At 41.6% G+C, this 20,783-nt stretch overlaps 1 protein-coding gene across 1 annotated transcript in view; it reads right to left on the reverse strand.

The window, feature by feature from the left end:
* Window positions 1-20,783, reverse strand: part of NME7 (NME/NM23 family member 7) — a 237,401-nt gene that overhangs the window by 119,533 nt on the left and 97,085 nt on the right. Inside the window, exons 4-5 of the mRNA XM_073667225.1 lie at window positions 12,946-13,056; window positions 7,584-7,634 (exon numbers count right to left, since the gene is read on the reverse strand). Coding sequence (XP_073523326.1) covers window positions 7,584-7,634; window positions 12,946-13,056 — 162 coding nt within the window. The remainder of the gene's footprint in view (window positions 1-7,583; window positions 7,635-12,945; window positions 13,057-20,783) is intronic.

Raw genomic sequence — 20,783 nt, forward strand, 5'->3', positions numbered from 1 at the left:
AGATCAGCGGATTGCGAGGGCTAATTACTTTGAAAACGTGGTTCCCTGCATTTTTGACAGACGATATTACGTACACACTGATATATGCATTCACCAACAGGATTTTATACGTGTCGCAAGGTATATGCTACAATTTAAGAAATCTCCATTTTCTTGGTTGTGATGGTAAAGGTGGGAGGTGCGTGCACGCCATCACTATCAGCTCTGAATTGACCCTTTTAACATGGCATTTCGTAGATGACATGTTAAACTTACCTACGTCAGAGTTTGCCACAGGAGTAATTAGTTGGACAAAGGAATCCTACATATTTGTCAATGCTTTAAATGACACCTTTAGATCGGAGGACAAAGAGCGTATTGTCACCTCTCGGTATGAATAAAGGTCTATGTCACACTGAGCCCCAGTGTCCTCTTTAGCTTAATAAATCTAACTTTGTAAACCTGTCAGCATACCTTGTGCCTCGTTTAACAGAATTACTATTCAACAGAAACTGCCTCAAACTCCAGTTCCAGGCTTTTTAATTATTTACCACAATGACATTGAACAGAACAGAATGTCTGCTAGAGGGCACTGACGCCGGCTGACATATGTAGTGAGCTATACCATAATTACGCCGTGTACAGAAGGCACTACAGTATGGATTGTGCTGACTTCTGCCCTCGGAGACATGGTGAGGAACATCGTCAACCTAATCTATGACATTATTAGTATCATCCATTTATTCATAAACCAGATCCTGCGAGCTGTGATGAGAGAGGCGTATATTGCTACAAATCTAGAGTTAGGCTGCAGGAGGTCTTCCTGCATGTGAACCTGGCGTACATCGTGCAGGGTGACCCGGCCATTATTTCTAAATGAATATTGAGCATCCATCATAGGCATTTACCTGCCTGGATGGGGGTCCTGAAACCCCTCTTAACTGATTCACACAACCATTGAAAGATGCTTTCCCAATCTGCTGTAATGGAGAGGCTGCACCCACCGCTCATCAATGGCAGTTGCAGAAACAGTTGAGTAAGAAGCATTCATGGCTTGTGTCTCCATGACCAGAATTACTATTTAACTATTATTCTACAAAGCCTTCACCACTTCATTAATTATGGGGAACTCACTCCCTCTGAATTAGCAACAGATAAATGCTGGACTCCTTTTCTCCCGATAGGTGGGGGTCGTAAAGATGGGAACTTGTACCTGTCATGCATTTCTGGCCCACCAACTCATTATTCTTCATTAATTTTACATGAGTTTTCCTAAAACCAAAAACCCTAAGAGACGATGTCTTTTGCCGCAATACCACCGCAAAAAATGAACATAGTGCATAACAATGTAAAAATGACAATGCTACGTGCAAGTTCAGTCTTTTGTTATTTCTTTTACCACTTCAGAGTTTGGAAACCGTGAAGCAGTTTAAGGAAGTTGCATGTTCATTCTTCAGGCAACTTCCACTACAGCGGAAAGATCAGAAAAGACACTACTGGCAGAACGGCAGCAAAAAAACACAGCAAAGCTGCCAGAGAAGCCGCGTCAGGAAAAAGTCTGCCAGTGTCTACCTAGAAAAGCTTGGTGGCTCTGCCTCCGGGAAAAAAGACATCGTGTGCACATACCCCAAGGCTATGTGCACAAGGTGTCTTTTTCAGAATTACGCCTGGATCCTGCCTGTTTATGCACTGCGAAACTGCAGCAAAAAGTGAGCATAATGCACAGCAATGTAAAAATTACATTGCTGTGCACACATTCAGTTTTTTGTTACTTTTTAAACACTTCAGGGTTAGAAAACCAGGAAGCTGCTCACTAGTTATAGTTTAAATTACAGAAAAGAGACACTTGGCTGGCGGTTTTGCAGTCATTTTTGTGGTGTCTTTTCTCTATAATTTAAACTATAACAAGCGAGCGGCGGATTACGACCAAGCTACTTCTTTTAACTGCTTCATGGTTTCTGAATACTGAAGGGGTTAAAAGAATTAAGAAAAGACTAAATGTGTGCATGCAAATGTGATTTTCATATTGCTGTGCATTATGTTCATTATTTGCAATATTGCTTCTGCCTTGAATCCACCTGAAAAAGTCATTATGTGTACATACCCTTAACATGACGTCTTTTCAGACAGGTTTGGAGCTGGTCCATTCCAAAAACCACCAGAAAAACCTCAAAAAAATCTTTTTCTTCATTTCTATGGAAAAACGTCTCGCTGTGCATTTTGTGCATACATTCAGGCTTGTGAACGACTTTTACCCACTTCAGGTTTCGAAAAATGACAAGCAGTTAAAAGAAGTGATCTGACCATCCTTCAGGCGTTTTCTGCTTGAAAAACGCTCTATACTTTCCAATATAAGTCAATGAGAAGGTCAAAAACCTGCCTTGAAGATGTCTGGTTGTCTTTTAAAGTGTTTACTAAGAGTTTTGGTCTGAGAAAAATACCCATGTTTACTCATTGCTCAACAGATTTAAAAAAAAAAAAAGAGAGACAGCAAACCTCCCCACCACAAAAACGCTAAAAAACCACGCCTCTCCCCTCCCAAAAAAAAGAAAACTTAAGAAAAAGCAAAAAAAAAATTGCTCCAGGAATTGCCCAAAAAATGTGCATAAAGCTGCTTCAAGAAATAAATCGGCAATGTCTCCTGGAGCGGTTTACACTTGAAAAGCTCCGCAGTTTCACACTCCTGGAAAAAAACGTTATGTGCATCTACTGTAAAGTTGTTCCCTTTTCAAAATAAAAATTTTATAAAAGTTGAACTAACATATAGATATATATATAAATAAAAGACATCGCCAAGTACCTTATATGTATGGGGCCTTTATGTCATTTTGCATTAAAGGGTTATTCTCATCTCCAAGATCCTATCCCAATATGTAGTAGGTGTAATAATAATAATATTAGCAAATATGTCAGATTAAAAATATAGTATATTTTTTCTGATTCACTATGTCTATTTCCTCATGTGCAGGCATCGCAGGACCTTAGGTATCCATGGTTACGTCCACTGATAAAGTCACAGTTAGTTAGCTAGTTGCTATTGGCGTAACCATGGATACCTAAGGTCCTGCGATGCTCTGCACATGAGGAAAGAGATAGCGAATCAAAAATACTATACTACATTTCTAATTGGAGATATTTGCTAATATTATTACTATTATAACACCTACTACATATTGGGACAGGATATTGGAGATGGGAATACCCCTTTAAAGTATAACATTTTGCAAAAAAGTGCATACATTTCATGTTTGTGGCAAAGGACTGACTTAAACTAAATTGAAGTTTAGTATGTGCTGAGCCTAAGGCTATGTGCGCACGTTCAGTATTTGATTACAGAAATTTCTGCAAGGTTTCTGCACCTCTTGGCAGCAAAAAAGCGCTTTTGGTGCGATTTTGGTGCGTTTTTTGATGCGTTTTTGAACAGCAATGAATGCTTTTTGAAGCTAAATAAAGATATTTGAAGAAAGAAAAGTGGGACATCACTTTAACCCTTGGATTACCATCGGACCTGGGGTGAGTATATTGGTAAATTTAAATCATTGAAGAATGTGTCTGTTTTATTTCAAATAAAGTGTTTTATTCTCAGGGTGTGTGTTTATTTAACTTTCCTTAGTAATGAGGGTGTCTGGCTGACAACTATTCATTACTAAAGCTAGGGCTTGGTGTCAGCACATGCGGATCCACCCCATGAAATGAGATTTTAATCAGTTAAAAGCTACAGAAATTGACATGCTGCGGGCGAGTTTGGGTACGTGCCCACAATCAGGAAATGCTGCGGGTTTGATGCTACATATTTATGCAGCATCAAGCCCACAGCAGCCAGATGTTACAGCATAGTGGATGGTATTTCTAGAAATCCCATTTCCACTATGTGTGCATCTGAGGTTGCGGATCACCCGCGGACACTGACATGCATCGGGTCTTTCAGGACAGCAGCATGTCAATTTCTCTTGCGGAGTCGCTAGTCTCCGCAACAGAAATTTGACCACTAGAATGTAATGAATGCGGTAAATCCGCATGGTTCAGTGAACATCTGATAGAACGCAGCGTTTTGGACGCAGCGATAATATGCTGAGTCCAAAGCGCTGCTATGTCCGGATCGTGGGCACATACCCTTAAATTTAAAAAATAGCGTGGACTCTCGCGTCATTTTCATAACCAGCAGAGTGAAAGCCAACCACTGGGGGCTGATATAACTAGCCAGGTAAGGGGCCATTAGCTAAAAGTGTTCCCTGGCTAATAATAACAGCCCATAGCCATTTGCTTAGCCTTTACTGGCTAGATTACAGGGGGACCCCAGAAAAAATCTAACCAGCAAAGGCTAGGCAGCAGGGCTGTGGAGTCTGAGTCATGGAGTCGGAGCCCATTTTGGTGGAGTCGGAGTCGGTATAAAATGGACCGACTCCAACTCCTAAAATATATAATAAATTGGGTACAGTAGTTCAATGCAGTTTGTGGAGAATATTTTTTCTAAGAATTTGGGAAAGTATGAAATGTCCTATAAATGTCTGTCCTATTCCTGATCTAAGGGTCTAGACTTTTAGCTGAGATGAATCTGTGCTACAGTAAATTTATCACTTAAACATGAGCCATGTATGAGGGAGTCGGAGTCATGGAAATTGAGGAGTCGGAGGTTTGGCTTACTGACTCCACAGCCCTGCTAGGCAGACAGCTGCAGACTGATATTAATAGCCAGGAAAGGGGCCATGGATTCTGGCCCCCTCCAAGGCTAATAAACTCAGCTCTTAGCAGCCCCAGAAATGGTGCGTTCGTAAGATGCACCAAATCTGGTGCTTAGCTGCCGCTCTTGCCCTGGTGCAGTGGCAAGTGGGGTAATAGGGTTGGGGTTCATGTCAGCCTTGTATTGGCAGCTGACATGAAGCCCAGGTTAGTAATGGAGCCGTATAAAAGACGCCCCCATTACTAACCCCGTAGTAAAGAGTTTGAAATAAAGACACGCGCAGAATAAAGTTTTTTATTTTAAATAAAATTCCACACAGTTTTAATAATTTATTTAAACATAAAAAACAAACACTGTTAAACTCACGTAACGCCCATTCCACTGAATCCATTTCACCTGTAAAAAACAAAACTAAAAAACAATCATATCCCTCACCTGTCCGCTGTGATGACATAATCCACAGTGTCCCACGGCTATCTGGGTCACTTCTAGTGCAGTCACACCAGCAAATCACTGATGGGACTGCTCTAGAGGACAGCACTCTATACACTGTCAGGAGTGTAATCCTGTCAGTGTAAAGTGCTGAGCTCCCGGGACGGAGGTCACCGGAGTTCAATCAGCTGATGATCAGCTGAAAAGCTCCGGTGACCTCATTAACGGCACCAGTGTTGCGTCAATGTATAGAGTGCTGCCAGGTGATGACATTGGTGATGACGGAGGTAGGCGAGTATAAAGTGTTTTTATTTTCATACGAATTCATTTTAACCTTTTTTTTTTTTTTTTTTTTTTTTTTTTTTTTTACATGAGCACAGGCGCCATCTGAGGAGACTACTTCTCCCCTCAGCGGCATAGGATGATGGGAGGAGTAGTCTCCCGCGGGCAATTCTTTGTGTGTTTTTGCCTCATTGACTTGATTTGAGTCAGTCAAATCCGCAGCAAAAATCTGCAGCAAATACGCAAATATTTTTATACCTGTGTTTTCGCTGCGGAATCGACGGACTCAATTAAAGTCAATTGCTGAAAAACGCTGCAAAAACCCACAAAGAATTGACATGCTGCAGAATTAAACGCAATGACAATCCTGACAGGAAAATTCCTGATCATGTGCACAGCACTTCAGGACTGTCATTGCATTAGCTGGCACAAGGCTTCCCAAGCATTTTTTGCCCATTTCCACACGGCAAAAATGCAGCGAAAAAGCACAGTGTGCACAAAGCCTAAAGCTCATACAGTCAGTAAATTAAAATAAATAAATATATGTTTCTGCAATTCAGATGCATATAAACATTAGAATCACAGGGTAGATAAATGACCTAATTAGGGGCAGGTACTGATACAACTGCTCATCATCACACTACTTTCTAGCAGAGAAAAAAACATAAAAGTGACAAACACAGAAGACATATACCACTGATATACATATATCTCTGATTGGTAAGAGGTGATAACATGAAGAAAAGCTCCTGGTCACCAGTAGGAGGCAGAAGGACAGATAACACTAACAAGCAGCAATCCTTTGGTGTCACTTGTAGCTTCCATCTCCCATCCTCCTTACACAGACACAGAACCACAAAGTAAAACTTTTTACAATGTTTCCAGACCTCGAATAAGTACTACTACCAGAATAGTGCACCTAAAATATAGGCAGCAATATGTTAAATGAGAGTTTGTAAAGGCACAGCTTGGCTGTTCCAGGTCGCCATCACAAAAACTAAACAGGGGACCTTTATTTACCCACTAATGACCATGGTAGATGGCAATGGTCACAAAATCCTAAAGTATTCGTTGCTTCAATAACAAGAAGCGGTCATGGAAGAGATAAATGAGGATAGCGCTGACTTTTAGTAATGGAACATATGATCTGTTTGTTTTTCAACCTTGTTAAAGGTTATGTGACTTCTCCTACAGCAAATACAGAGGGGCAGTTCTTAAAAATGTTGATCCCTTTCAGACTATGTTCTGCCCTGGCTGTACTTTGTTAAAGTATAACAAATCGTGCTATATTCACCTTCCCCGGGTCCACCAGCGAGTCTCTGCCATTGCTCATGTGCTCCCATGGTCTGGCATTGGCTGCCTTGCTGACGTCATGTTGATAGCGAGCCAGCCAATCATGAGCGCAGAAGCTTTGAAGGAGACGTTTACATGGGCAGAAACACTGCGCTCATTTGATTGGCTGCCGCACTATCGAGGTGATGTCACTCCTTGTTTCCATATATGTCCTTTTGTGGTTTTGTTGCCTTCAGTCTAAATCTACAATGTTCACATTCCAATGAGCACAAAGAAAACCACTGCATTAACAGGTGTGTCCAGACTTTTGACCAGTACTGTATACTGTTAGATCATGGTATGGTGATCATACCCATGGTGATTGGTACTGTAATCCGTTCAATGTGACATTCTCATTTATTCTCATCTATTCTTTTTAAAACCTAAGATATCACTAAGTCCAGATTCATCACAATGCACAAAGCGCCAGTTCAATGACAGATTGAACCTTGCTTAAAGGGAATCCATCAGCAGGCTTTTGCTATGTAATCTGAAGACAGCAGGAGATTGGGGCTGAGACACAGAATTCAGGGATGTGTCACTTGTGCTGCTGTTGATTACTAACTGTGAAGCATTTATCACTAAGAGATCAACATTGCCGGACTAAAATGTCCCCCTCCTCCTGTGATCAGCAGCTCACTGTCTATGGACTTTGTACATAGAGAGCCTGGTATGAGCAAGGTTAGCTTTCTCAGCTCTGCTTCATTGCTACATCTAAAAGCTCTAATTGTGTCAGAATGGCTGCACCCAGTAATCTAAGTGATACATCATTGGATTCAGGGCTTATGCTGCTCTCAAATGACGTAGCAAAAAACTGCTGACAGATTCCCTTTAAGAGACAGTGTATTAATATGTATTTGTCACTACAATTACTTACTTAAAAAATGATTTTGACTGATGTTCACTGTAGAAGTCCATGGCTTCAGCACTGAAATGCAAACCACAAAACAGTTAATAAATGCTCGGGTCAAAAACACATGCATTACATAGGCAATGAAAATGCTTCACATTTACGAGTAAAAATCTATATACCCATTTACCATAATACTGGCGCCTAGGGATACTGTCATTGCACATACTCGTTTGCCATTAACTACTACAGGTCTGGGGGGACTGCTGAAGTATAAAAGGTTAAAGGTCCCTGAAAATGGAGTTACACATCAGGTTCTGATGGGCATTTCCATATTTGCAATTACTATTACCTAATCTCAGCCATGTGGCAGATAATACTGATCTTATTTATTATGAATGCTGGCCAGTAATTGTTATGATCACATGGTAATATGCAGAAACAGGCCTTAAAGTGGACCTGTCATTAGGTAAAAAATGGCCAATGTTTACTCTTTTTATTTAGTGCTAACTTCTATGACCTTTATAAAGATGGCTCGCAGAAAAATTTGTGTGTGTGTCTTTAAACAGCTTTGTATGATTACCCTATGAGCCATGGTTTATTCGTAAATACCATAAACATTAGTGCTAAATAATAGGCCCATATGTCTGATACCATAAAAAAAAAAAATTACTCAGGGGAGCAGTATAATTAAAATAAAAGCAAGAGCTGGCCTTTAAGAAATGCAAAGTCATCACCTATTATGGCAAGTGAGATATTAAATAAACCTCATGTCCCACTAGCCCCCAACATCCCAAATTTTTCCTACCAAATTAAAGAAGCACTCCTCCTCCCATCAAAGTTTTTATCCTCTTAATAATATTGCAATCATCATATTATAGAGCACTGTGCACTTACAATTGCTCATTTTGTCTTTCTACCCAGTAAATTCTTCTCTTTTCTCTGCTCTATATAGAAACAGGAAGTCTCTGTTCCCTGCATAAATCATTCCCCTCTTCAACTCCTGATCCAGCTGCTCCCTACCTCCCTCCTGCCAGAGACTTTTGCAGTGACTCATGACTCATACAGGGAAAATTTACCTCCAGTTTCTACATAGAGCTTAGAAGGATTCAGCTACTCAGTTTTGAATCACATGATGTCATAGATCTAATGGAAAACAGAAGAATTAAGTGGGTAGAAAGACAAAATTAGCAATTTGCTATATAATATGATGATTGCAATATATTAAAAACTTTGATGGGAGTGCATCTTTAGTAAGGTACTTTGGGTTTTGTCGACTAAACTGAGTAGGTCCAATGAGTTTTGTGTCAGGCACTTAGAATATGTTGCCAGACATTTAAATGGAGGGAAAACTTATTAGGTTGCCCACCGCCTGGACAATGACTTTTTAAATAAAGTAGTCCTCCTTATAAAAACACCATTTATTCACCTATCCTACTAGTGTCTGCACCTGGTCTCCCCTGGGGCTTGCATGACAATGTTATGCCAAGAGAGCCCAGCAGACAGTTACTGCTATTAGGCTGCTGCGCCCTCATTACTTCCGTTGTTCTGAGGTTTGCCCAAAGCCGTGAAGTCGTTAGCGGACGCTCATTGGCTGCAGGGCTCACATGGCACCAAACTGCTGGAACTGTGCCATCACAGGAGGGGAGTATACAGTGCTTTATTTTATAAGGGGGGGCTACTTTATTTAAAAAAAAAGTTTTCCAGGTAGTGGAAAACCCCTTTAAGTTTAAATTCTGCGCCTGATAAAATTACTATAAGTCGCCAGGGATTATTTAAAAAAAATTGCCAAGTGAGCAATATACAGAGATTGTACTGCAGTAGGCGAGAAGCCAACAAGTGATGATGCCAAGGTGCTGTTTCAGAAGGGCATTTTATGTGGCATCAGTATCCTCTCACTTCTCGTCCTATCACTATGTCACTACTGATTAGCTGACATATGGACATTATGACAAATATATAACAGGATCATCTACTTTTACATTTTCATGCCTGGTATTGTGTAATAGGTGTACAGAAAGCATACATGTATAGATATAGCACATATCACAATGACAGACACTAGATTCCTCTAATCTACAGAGCATCTGTCACCAGAAAAGGCCCAGGTGGATTCTGCTCTAATAGATCTGCTGCTAATTGGCCTTCGATATTTTGCCGAATGAGTTTCTGCCCTCCATGTGCCCTCTTAGCCACTCAGTACAGTCAAGTGGGGTTAACTTCTAAGGTGACGGCTCACTCGCTCTGAACCAATTGAGCATCACTCATCTGAGACATCCCATTATAAAATGAGACTGCTGATTCCTGGAAGCAGGAACGTGGGCAAACAGATGAATTTAGGAAGGAAGCTGCTACCCGCCAGGCATTCCCTGTGCAAGATCCGCTGCGGTATCTCATGGTGGCAAATCAGATGAATGCCCGGCCATGTAGTATAAGGGTATGTTCACACACGTTGTGTTTTGCTGCGTATTTGCTGCAGATTTTTATGTAAATTTTCAGCAGCGTCTGGCAGTACCATCAAAGTCTATGAGAAACCAGAATTCACTGTTCCCACATGTTGCTTTTTGTTTGCTGCGTATTTTCAGTGATTAGAAAAAGTGACATATCAACTTCTTTCAGCGTTTTTTCAGCATTTTTTTACCCATAGGAAGTAATGGGGGGGATGAAAAAACGCTACAAATACGCAGCAAAAACGCACCAAAAAACGCACCTGCGCATTTTGCTGCGTATTTGCAGCGTTTTTGATGGCAAAATAGAATGGGGGTCTTTTTTTCACAGAACTTTATGTGCATTACTAAATAGAGACAGAAGGACAGTGATAAAAATGCTGCAAATACGCAACAAAAACGCAACAAAAAGCGGAGCTAAACCTGCGTTTTTGAGGCAGCAAAGTTCCTGCCAGAGAAAAGTTATCAGCAGATTTCGTGCAGATTTTGGTGCAGAAAACGTGCAGAAAAAACACAACGTGTGTGCACATACCCTAAGGCGGCTCAATGCTTCCAGAACAGGAGCTGCTCACACAGCATGGTCTCTCCATTCAGGGAAGACCTCAGCACCCATGTGCCCAATATGTTATATGAGTAGGGGTTGTTTTCATGAGAAAACCTCCTAAAAAGCTAAGGTCTCTTTTATATATTGCACATAGTGAAAATGTAAGTAAGTATCTAATGGCTATTTATATCAGAAAAAAATCTCACAGCCGGAGGAAGCATCATTATTTTGGCGATATTTTTCTTGACAGTGACAGCAATGCCAATAATAATGGCCTTAGTATTAACAAGAACTATTTACTGGCAACACAACTAATCAGAGCCTCCCTGTAATCATTGCTCCATTTTAAGTCTGGTGTGAATGTTTAAAGCTTTAGGTGAGATGGGATCTGTATGTCAAGTTCCTTATAAGCCCTAAGGTTCAATTACCCAGCGAGATAAAGTGCAAGATAATCGAAATCGAGACATTGTATTGTGCTCAGAAACGCAACTGCTCTTGGCAGGATTCCCTTGTCCTCTACGCCTGTGTTAGGAGTTTCTGCACTGGTCAGAGTTAGGTAGCAGAGGACTAGCAGTGCCATCAGCCGTCTCTCCTAAGCCCCGAACACGCGAAAGCTTGGCCAAGTTGGAAAGGTTTAGCCCCAGCAAAGCCCCATAGAGGATTGGGAGATAAAATTCAAAATGTGCGATACTTCTAGGAACATCATCTGTCAGGGAAGAACCAGGAGACACATGAGATGGTTGGCTCTAAGGTGTTGCATGAAAGGAGCTACACGGGCGCCAGGTCCGATAAGGGCGCAACAGTTATGGTCAACCCCTGCCCTCACTCTCAGGGGCACAATGACTATCCAGCCCGTGCCGTAGAATTGGAACAGAAAAGCATATACACATAGCACATGTACAGCACTGTGCTGTTCTCTCCCGTAGCTCTCTGACTCTAATCGCTGTTGCAATTATTGCGAGAGAAGAGATAGAGATACACAGGGAGAATTCTCCCACATTGTAAAGAGTGTCCCCTGTATTAGAAAAAAAGAACTCAAATTATTGCAAATTTTACAAAATTTTAAGGTTAAAAAAAGTGTGCAAAAATGGAAGATTTTGTAAAATTTGCAATTAGGGTTAGGTTTAGGGCTAAACTAATAAAAAACATAAATACATGTAATAGAGTAAAAAAATATATTATGCATACTTTTTATTTTTAAAATGTTAGGTCAGTTTTCAGCAAAAAGCAGAAAAAAATAGAGGCCCAAAGGACAAACTTACATCATTATTTTCCTGAAATACAAACCGTGTTTGAGAGATAAGTGGTTCAATATTAGACTGGTGGAAGAGAATAAAGGCCCCAATACACATTACACTAATGTCAGCTGAACTCGCCGATATCGACAGGTTAGGACCGACTGTGTAATGTATATGGGGGAGCTGGCCAACTAATTGTGGGAAAGATGTCAAACATGTCCAATTTCAGACTGCCGATGGCATTGTTTTCCTGCAGATAAGCCTTTGCCAGTTAGCAGCTTTCTCAGACAACACAGGATCACTCGGCCGAACGAGCAGTCGTGTGTATGGGAGCGTCAGCTGAGATGGCTGTCGGCCAAATGTCCGGTCAAAGAATCGTTCGTCCGACAGCCATCTAATGTGTATGACCAGCTTAAGGGAGTGTTAACAGTACAGGGGTTAGGGGGTGCAAAATAATTTTCTTGCCCCAAGAGCTGGCAATCCACGCTATGCCACTGGGTTGAATATCCTTGCTGAAATCAGCACTTTGGCTGACTTTATTGTAAAGTAAAAGGGGCCTAAAATGCTATTATCCATTGTGTTGTAGGAAATGTCAACAGTAACCCTCACCAATAATCCCACCCAAAAAAGCAGGAATCAATGTTAATTTAGCAACAAAAAAAAAGCATTTACAACCCTGCCCTTAGTCAGAGCTGTACACGGTAACTCTAGATCAATATGGCGCAGCCAGCTAAATGGTCATAGGACCAGCTCCTAACGAGGACAAAATAATGTGTTTGCATATAAAAGCAAAGAACATGTTCAGGGACTTATCCTCCAGCCAAGATATACTGATGCTCCCACTAAAAGAAATGAAGGTGTTCTCAAGATGCAGGGGTAGCTTTAACACGTTTCTTTAGAGCATCAGCATTTCTTAGGTAGTGTAATGTAGGATACTTTGTCAGATTTTTTTCTGCCACAAAGTGAAAAGCTTGTTCAGATTAAAAGAAAAAGTAAAAGCTTTTTCATTTCAGAAAACTTTTTTTGCACAATGCATATAGTATATGACAACTATAACAATAAAAAACACTTTCCTCTGACCTTCATAAATTCCAATATTTATTTCTCCTCCTCCATTAATCTTTCTCTTGAAGTAGGCCATTTCTCAAACACACACTTACCGAGACAAAAAAAACATCTTGGCTTTGGTAATAGTAAATCCGAAATCTATAACTGCTTCAATAATTGAGCCCATTTTTGAAACAGCATCAGGTTTGATCATAGCCAGAGTCCTAAGAAATGAGAAAATAAGTTAGGTGATTATTTTACTATGTAGGCAACTGTAAGTGGTCCGAAAAATGTAAAAGGAAATATGAAAAGGTTACAAAAAAGTAAAATAGGATTACATATACATACATACATATACATATACACTGCTCAAAAAATAAAGGGAACACTTAAACAACAGAATATAACTCCAAGTAAATCAAACTTCTGTGAAATCAAACAGTCCACTTAGGAAGCAACACTGATTGACAATCAATTTCACATGCTGTTGTGCAAATGGAATATACAATAGATTGAAATTATTAGCAATTATCAAGACACCCTCAATAAAGGAGTGCTTCTGCAGGTGGGGACCACAGACCACATCTTAGTACCAATGCTTTCTGGCTGATGTTTTGGTCACTTTTGAATGTTGGTTGTGCTTTCACACTCGTGGTAGCATGAGACAGACTCTACAACCCACAGAAGTTGCTCAGGTAGTGCAGCTCATCTAGGATGGCACATCAATGCGAGCTGTGGCAAGAAGGTTTGCTGTGTCTGTCAGAAAAGTGTCCAGAGGCTGGAGGAGCTACCAGGAGACAGGCCAGTAAACCAGGAGACGTGGAGGGGGCCGTAGGAGGGCAACAACCCAGCAGCAGGACCACTACCTCCGCCTTTGTGCAAGTAGGAACAGGAGGAGCACTGCCAGAGCCCTGCAAAATGACCTCCAGCAGGCCACAAATGTGCATGTGTCTGCACAAGCAGTTAGAAACCAACTCCATTAGGGTGGTATGAGGGCCCGACATCCACAGATGGGGGTTGTGCTCACAGCCCAACACCGTGCAGGAAGCTTGGTATTTGCCACAGAACACCAGGATTGGCAAAGTCGCCACTGGTGCCCTGTGCTCTTCACAGATGAAAGCAGGTTCACACTGAACACATGTGATAGACGTGACAGAGTCTGGAGACGCCGTGCAGAGCGATCTGCTGCCTGCAACATCCTTCAGCATGACCAGTTTGGCAGTGGGTCAGTAATGGTGTGGGGTGGCATTTCTTTTGAGGGCCACACAACCCTCCATGTGCTCGCCAGAGGTAGTCTGGCTGCCATTAGGTACCGAGATGAGATCCTCAGATCCCTTTTGAGACCATATGCTGGTGCGGTTGGCCCTGGGTCTCTCCTAATGCAGGACAATGCCAGACCTCATGTGGCTGGAGTGTGTCAGCAGTTCCTGCAAGATGAAGGCATTGAATCTATGCCAGACCTGAATCCGATTGAGTACATCTGGGACATCATGTTTTGCTCCATCCACTAACGTCACGTTGCACCACAGACTGTCCAGGAGTTGGCAGACGCTTTAGTCCAGGTCTGGGAGGAGATCCCACAGGAGACCATCGGCAACCTCATCAGGAGCATGCCCAGGTGTTGTAGGGAGGTCATACAGGCATGTGGAGGCCACAAACAATACTGAGCCTCATTTTGACTTGTTTTAAGGTCATTACTTCAAAGTTGGATCAGCCTGTAGTGAGTTTTTCCACAGGCCTCCATTGGTTAATAAATTTGATTTCCATTGATGATTTTGGTGTGATTTTGTTGTCAGCACATTCAACTTTGTACAGAACAAAGTATTCAATTCATTCAGATCTAGGATGTGTTATTTGAGATATATATATATAAAAATTGAAATATAAATATATATATTTATATATAAATATAAATATATGAAAAGTGTACATTCACACTGAAGGCATCAAAACTATGAATTAACACATGTGGAATTATATACTTAACAAAAAAGTGTGAAACAACTGAAAATATGTCTTATATTCTAGGTTCTTCAAAGTAGCCACCTTTTGCTTTGATGACTGCTTTGCACACTCTTGGCATTCTCTTGTTGAGCTTCAAGACGTAGTCACCGGAAATGGTTTTCACGTCACAGGTGTGCCCGGTCAGGTTTAATAAGTGGGATTTCTTGACTTATAAATGGGGTTGGGACCATCAGTTGTGTTGTGCAGAAGTCAGGTGGATACACAGCTGATAGTCCTACTGAATAGACTGTTAGAATTTGTATTATGGCAAAAAAAAGCAGCTAAGTAAAGAAAAACGAGTGGCCATCATTATTTTAAGAAATGAAGGTCAGTCAGTGCGAAAAATTGGGCAAACTTTGAAAGTGTCCCCAAGTGCAGTTGCAAAAACCATCAAGCGCTACAAAGAAACTGGCTCACATAAGGACCACCCCAGGAAAGGAAGACCAAGAGTCACCTCTGCAAGGACTGGGGGGGTCTGCAATATCAAGACAGGTTATTACACTTGGGGTTATTTACTTTGGAAAAACGAAGGCTTAGGGGTGATCTTATTACTATGTACAAGTATATGAGGGAACAGTACAAAGACCTTTCTACTGATCTTTTTACTCTGAGGCCTGAGACTGGGACAAGGGGGCATCTTCTACGTCTGGAGGAAAGAAGGTTTAATCATAATCACAGACGGGGATTCTTTACTGTAAGAGCAGTGAGACTATGGAACTCTCTGCTGCATGATGTTGTAATGAGTGATTCACTACTAAAATTTAAGAAGGGCATGGATGCCTTTCTTGAAGAGTATAATATTACAGGTTATATATACTAGATTCCTTGATAGGGCGTTGATCCAGGGAAATAGTCTGATTGTCGTATGGAGTAGGGAAGGAATTTTTTTCCCCAATGTGGAGCATAGTGTTTACCACATGGGTTTTTTTTGCTTTCCTCTGGATCAACATGTTAGGCTATGGGTTTAACAAGATGGACTTTGTCTTCCTTCAACCTTAAAAACTATGTTACAATATCCATAACAACCCAAACTATAAACTGAGCATGCTATTTATCCCGCCCTTCAGACATCACAAAAAAAATGTTAGAATCGTTGTCACATTATCCCTCAAAGGATGGAATAAAAAGTGATCAAAAGTAATATAGAGCCTAAAATGGTCTTAATAAAAACTACAACTCATACTTCAAAAAATTTGCCCTCACAGAGCTTTATCAACAGAAAAATAGAATCTGGCGACACAAATATATTGATTTTAAGTATTTTTGTTGTGCAAATAAAATAAAATACAAATAAATTTACATAAATTTAGTATCTTGTTAATCGCGCTGACCCAAAGAATAATGTTTATAGGTCACTTATGCAACACAGTCACATATAAAAAAAAAAAAAAAAGAATTGGGGAGGGGGGGTAAAAATTTTTGAAAATTTACATTTTTGCTATCTGCATCACTATAAGTGGATGGATGCTTTATATGTAAGAGTAAATACACAAGCATGTTGTTCTAAGCAAAGGATCCCACTCCCAGGTTACACAGGTACACATGCTGAATCAGCATGAGAAAAAAAATCACTGCTCTGCAATGTCCTATAGTATAACATTGGGTCGTGTTATACGCCAGTGTGAGCGAGCCCAAAGAGTCACACTGACTTGAAATGCGTCGAAAGTAAAAAAAAAAAATTAGCTTTATTTCTAATGGACCTTTTACCAAAGAATTTTAACATTTTTTTTAAAACCAGATGCTAAAAGTGTCGATCACAAGGGTCATGTGGAACTCCAACAACATGTAAAGGAAAAATACTAGTAGGATAGTGGCTGGTTGGCCTACCAATAAGCTGGCTGTGATCAGAGATTAATCTTCAGAGTTTCCCTCTGTCTACTCTCCTGGAACCACAGTAAAGCCCCCGTCTCACATAGCGAGATCGCTAGCGAGATCGCTGCTGTGCCACTGTTTTGGTGACGCAACAGCGACCTCACCAGCGATGTCGCTATGTGTGACACTTTGCAGCGATCAGGCCCCAGCTGTGAGGTCGCTGATCGCTGCAGAATGTCCTGGACCATTTTTTGGTCGTTGCCCTCCCGCTGGTCAGCACACATCGCTGAGTGTGACCAGCGGGAGCAGCGATCAGGTTGGTAACCATGATAAACATCGGGTTACTAGGGGCACAAGCGCACCTAGTAACCCGTTGTTTATCATGGTTACGAGCCTGCTAAAGTGAGCGGTAACCTAGAAATATAGAAATATTGTAACTTAGGTTTAAAAAAATTGTATCATTACCTAAAATAGAGACTAACGATGCAACCTGTCCAATATAACATCACATTCAGAGCCTTCTGGGAAAAGAGAAGAGTCGTCTGGAACACTATGATTCTTTATCAATAGCATTTTACGTATTAATACAGTGGGGGGAAAAAGTATTTACTCAGCCACCAATTGTGCAAGTTCTCCCACTTAAAAAGATGAGAGAGGCCTGTAATTGACATCATAGGTAGACCTCAACTATGAGAGACAAAATGAGAAAACAAATCCTGAAAATCACATTGTCTGATTTGGAAAGAATTTTTCTTCAAATTTTGGTGGAAAATAAGAATTTGGTCACCTACTAACAAGCAAGATTTCTGGCTCTCACAGACCTGTAACTTCTACTTTAAGAGGCTCCTCTGTCCTCCACTCATTACCTGTACTACCGGCACCTGTTTGAACTTGTTATCAGTATAAAAGACACCTGTAAGCAACCTCAAACAGTCACACTCCAAACTCCACTATGGTGAAGACCAAAGAGCTGTCGAAGGACACCAGAAACAAAATTGTAGCCCTGCACCAGGCTGGGAAGACTGAATCTGCAATAGGCAAGCAGCTTGGTGTGAAGAAATCAACTGTGGGAGCAATAATTAGAAAATGGAAGACATACAAGACCACTGATAATCTCCCTCCATCTGGGGCTCCACCCAAGATGTCAACCCATGGGGTCAAAATGATCTCAACAACGGTGAGCAAAAATCTCAGAACCACATGGGGGGACCTAGTGAATAACCTGCAGAGAGCTGGGACCAAAGTTACACAGGCTACCATCAGTAACACACTACGCCGCCAGGGACTCAGATCCTGCAGTGCCAGACGTGTCCCCTTGCTTAAGCCATTACATGTCCGGGCCCATCTGAAGTTTGCTAGAGAGCATTTGGATGATCCAGAAGAGTATTGGGAGAATGTCATAAGGTCAGATGAAACCAAAGTAAAACTGTTTGGTAGAAACACAACTCGTCGTGTTTGGAGGCGAAAGAATGCTGAGTTGCATCTGAAGAACACCATACCTACTGTGAATCATGGGGGTGGCAACATCATGCTTTGGGGCTGTTTCTCTGCCAAGGGACCAGGACGACTGATCCGTGTACATGAAAGAATGAATGGGGCCATATATCGTGAGATTTTGAGTGCAAACCTCCTTCCATCAGAAAGGGCATTGAAGATGAAAAGTGGCTGAGTCTTTCAGCATGACAACGATCCCAAGCAAACCACCAGGGCAAAGAAGGACTGGCTTTGTAAAAAGCATTTTAAGGTCCTGGAGTGGCCTAGCCAGTCTCCTGATCTAAACCCTGTAGAAAACCTTTGGAGGGAGTTGAAAGTCCGTGTTGCCCAGCGACAGCCCCAAAACATCACTTCTCTAGAGGAGATCTGCATGGAGGAATGGGCCAACATACCAGCAACAGTGTGTACCAACCTTGTGAAGACTTACAGAAAACGTTTGACCTCTGTCATCGCCAACAAAGGATATATAACAAAGTATGGAGATGAACTTTTGTAATTGACCAAATATTTATTTTCCACCAAAATTTAAAAAAAAATTCTTTCCAAATCAGACAATGTGATTTTCAGGATTTGTTTTCTCATTTTGTCTCTCATAGTTGAGGTCTACCTATGATGTCAATTACAGGCCTCTCTCATCTTTTTAAGTGGGAGAACTTGCACAATCGGTGGCTGACTAAATACTTTTTTTCCCCACTGTACGTAAACCATGCATAAAAATTATAATCCTGTAGCTATTATTTAAAAACATTATACATACCAATCTGTGGCAAAAAAAGAAAAAAGACACAATAAAAAGTATATATATAGACCAGATTAGAGACCAGGTCAATGCCACACAGAGTTCTAGCAGACACATCTCTACAACAACTGTTAAGAGGAGACTTTGTGCAGCAGGCCTTCATGGTAAAATAGCTGCTAGGAAACCACTGCTAAGGACAGGCAACAAGCAGAAGAGACTTGTTTGGGCTAAAGAACACAAGGAATGGACATTAGACCAGTGGAAATCTGTGCTTTGGTCTGATGAGTCCAAATTTGAGATCTTTGGTTCCAACCACCGTGTCTTTGTGCGACGCAGAAAAGGTGAACGGATGGACTCTACATGCCTGGTTCTCACCGTGAAGCATGGAGGAGGTGGTGTGATGGTGTGGGGGTGCTTTGCTGGTGACACTGTTGGGGATTTATTCAAAATTGAAGGCATACTGAACCAGCATGGCTACCACAGCATCTTACAGCGGCATGCTATTCCATCCGGTTTGCATTTAGTTGGACCATCATTTATTTTTAAACAGGACAATGACCCCAAACACACCTCCAGGCTGTGTAAGGGCTATTTGACCAAGAAGGAGAGTGATGGGGTGCTACGCCAGATGACCTGGCCTTCACAGTCACCAGACCTGAACCCAATCAAGATGGTTTGGGGTGAGCTGGACCGCAGAGTGAAGGCAAAAGGGCCAACAAGTGCTAAGCATCTCTGGGAACTCCTTCAAGATTGTTGGAAGACCATTTCCTGTGACTACCTCTTGAAGCTCATCAAGAGAATGCCAAGAGTGTGCAAAGCAGTCATCAAAGCAAAAGGTGGCTACTTTGAAGAACCTAGAATATAAGACATATTTTCAGTTGTTTCACACTTTTTTGTAAAGTATATAATTCCACATGTGTTAATTCATAGTTTTGATGCCTTCAGTGAGAATGTACAATTTTCATAGTCATGAAAATACAGAAAAATCTTTAAATGAGAAGGTGTGTCCAAACTTTTGGTCAGTACTGTAATATATATATATTGCAGTCTTTTTGTGTATTTGTATATATATATATACACATACAGGGTGGTCCAAAAGTAGGTGGACAGAAAATAATAACATTTGAATTAGGCTGCTGCTGTAACTGGGGAACAACTTGATTCATTAGACTTTCGAGATACTTACCGTATTTTTCGGACCATAAGACGCACTTTTTTCCTCCAATTTTGGAGTAAAATGGGGGGTGCGTCTCATAGTCCGAATGTTGGGGGGGTGTATATTTATGTGTGGTGTGGGGGGAGCGGTATCGGTGGAGGAGCGGGGCACAGGAGGTAGCAGCCGCCTACTGCAGCCTACACTGTCCCCGCTGCTAAAGAAAATTAATATTCAGCACTGAATATTCATGCTCCTTAATAGCGGTATACAGTGTAGCCGCGCTGCGGCTCCTGCTGCTGCTGGCTATCTCCTGTGCCCGCTGTTAAAGGGCATGAATATTCAACCTTTCTCCACGCCCATGGGTGTGGGGAGGGGGTGAATATTCATGCCCTTTAATGAGCGGGCACAGGAGATAGCCGGCAGCAGCCGCAGCGCGGCTCCGCTGTGTGCCAGATATGGAGGAGAGTGAAGTCACTGCTCCCTGCGCACATAGAGCCGGCGTGGGGAGCAGTGACTTCCGGCAGCTGATCTCTCCTTGTGCTGCGCATGGCAGTGACGTCATGCGCGGCTCACATGGAGAGATCAGTGCAGGCAGACCGGACGCAGCTCTGGAGGAGAGAAGAAAGGTGAGTAGGAGTGTTTATTTTTTTTTAATGTGCAGCCTGATGGGGATTAGGGGGACCATGCATACCAGGACAGGGATTAGGGGTGCCATGCATACCAGGACAGGGATTAGGGGTGCCATG

The sequence above is a fragment of the Phyllobates terribilis genome, unplaced genomic scaffold, assembly GCF_046119375.1.
Source record: "Phyllobates terribilis strain yellow unplaced genomic scaffold, ASM4611937v1 Scaffold_2__4_contigs__length_985480577, whole genome shotgun sequence".
NCBI lineage: Eukaryota > Metazoa > Chordata > Amphibia > Anura > Dendrobatidae > Phyllobates > Phyllobates terribilis.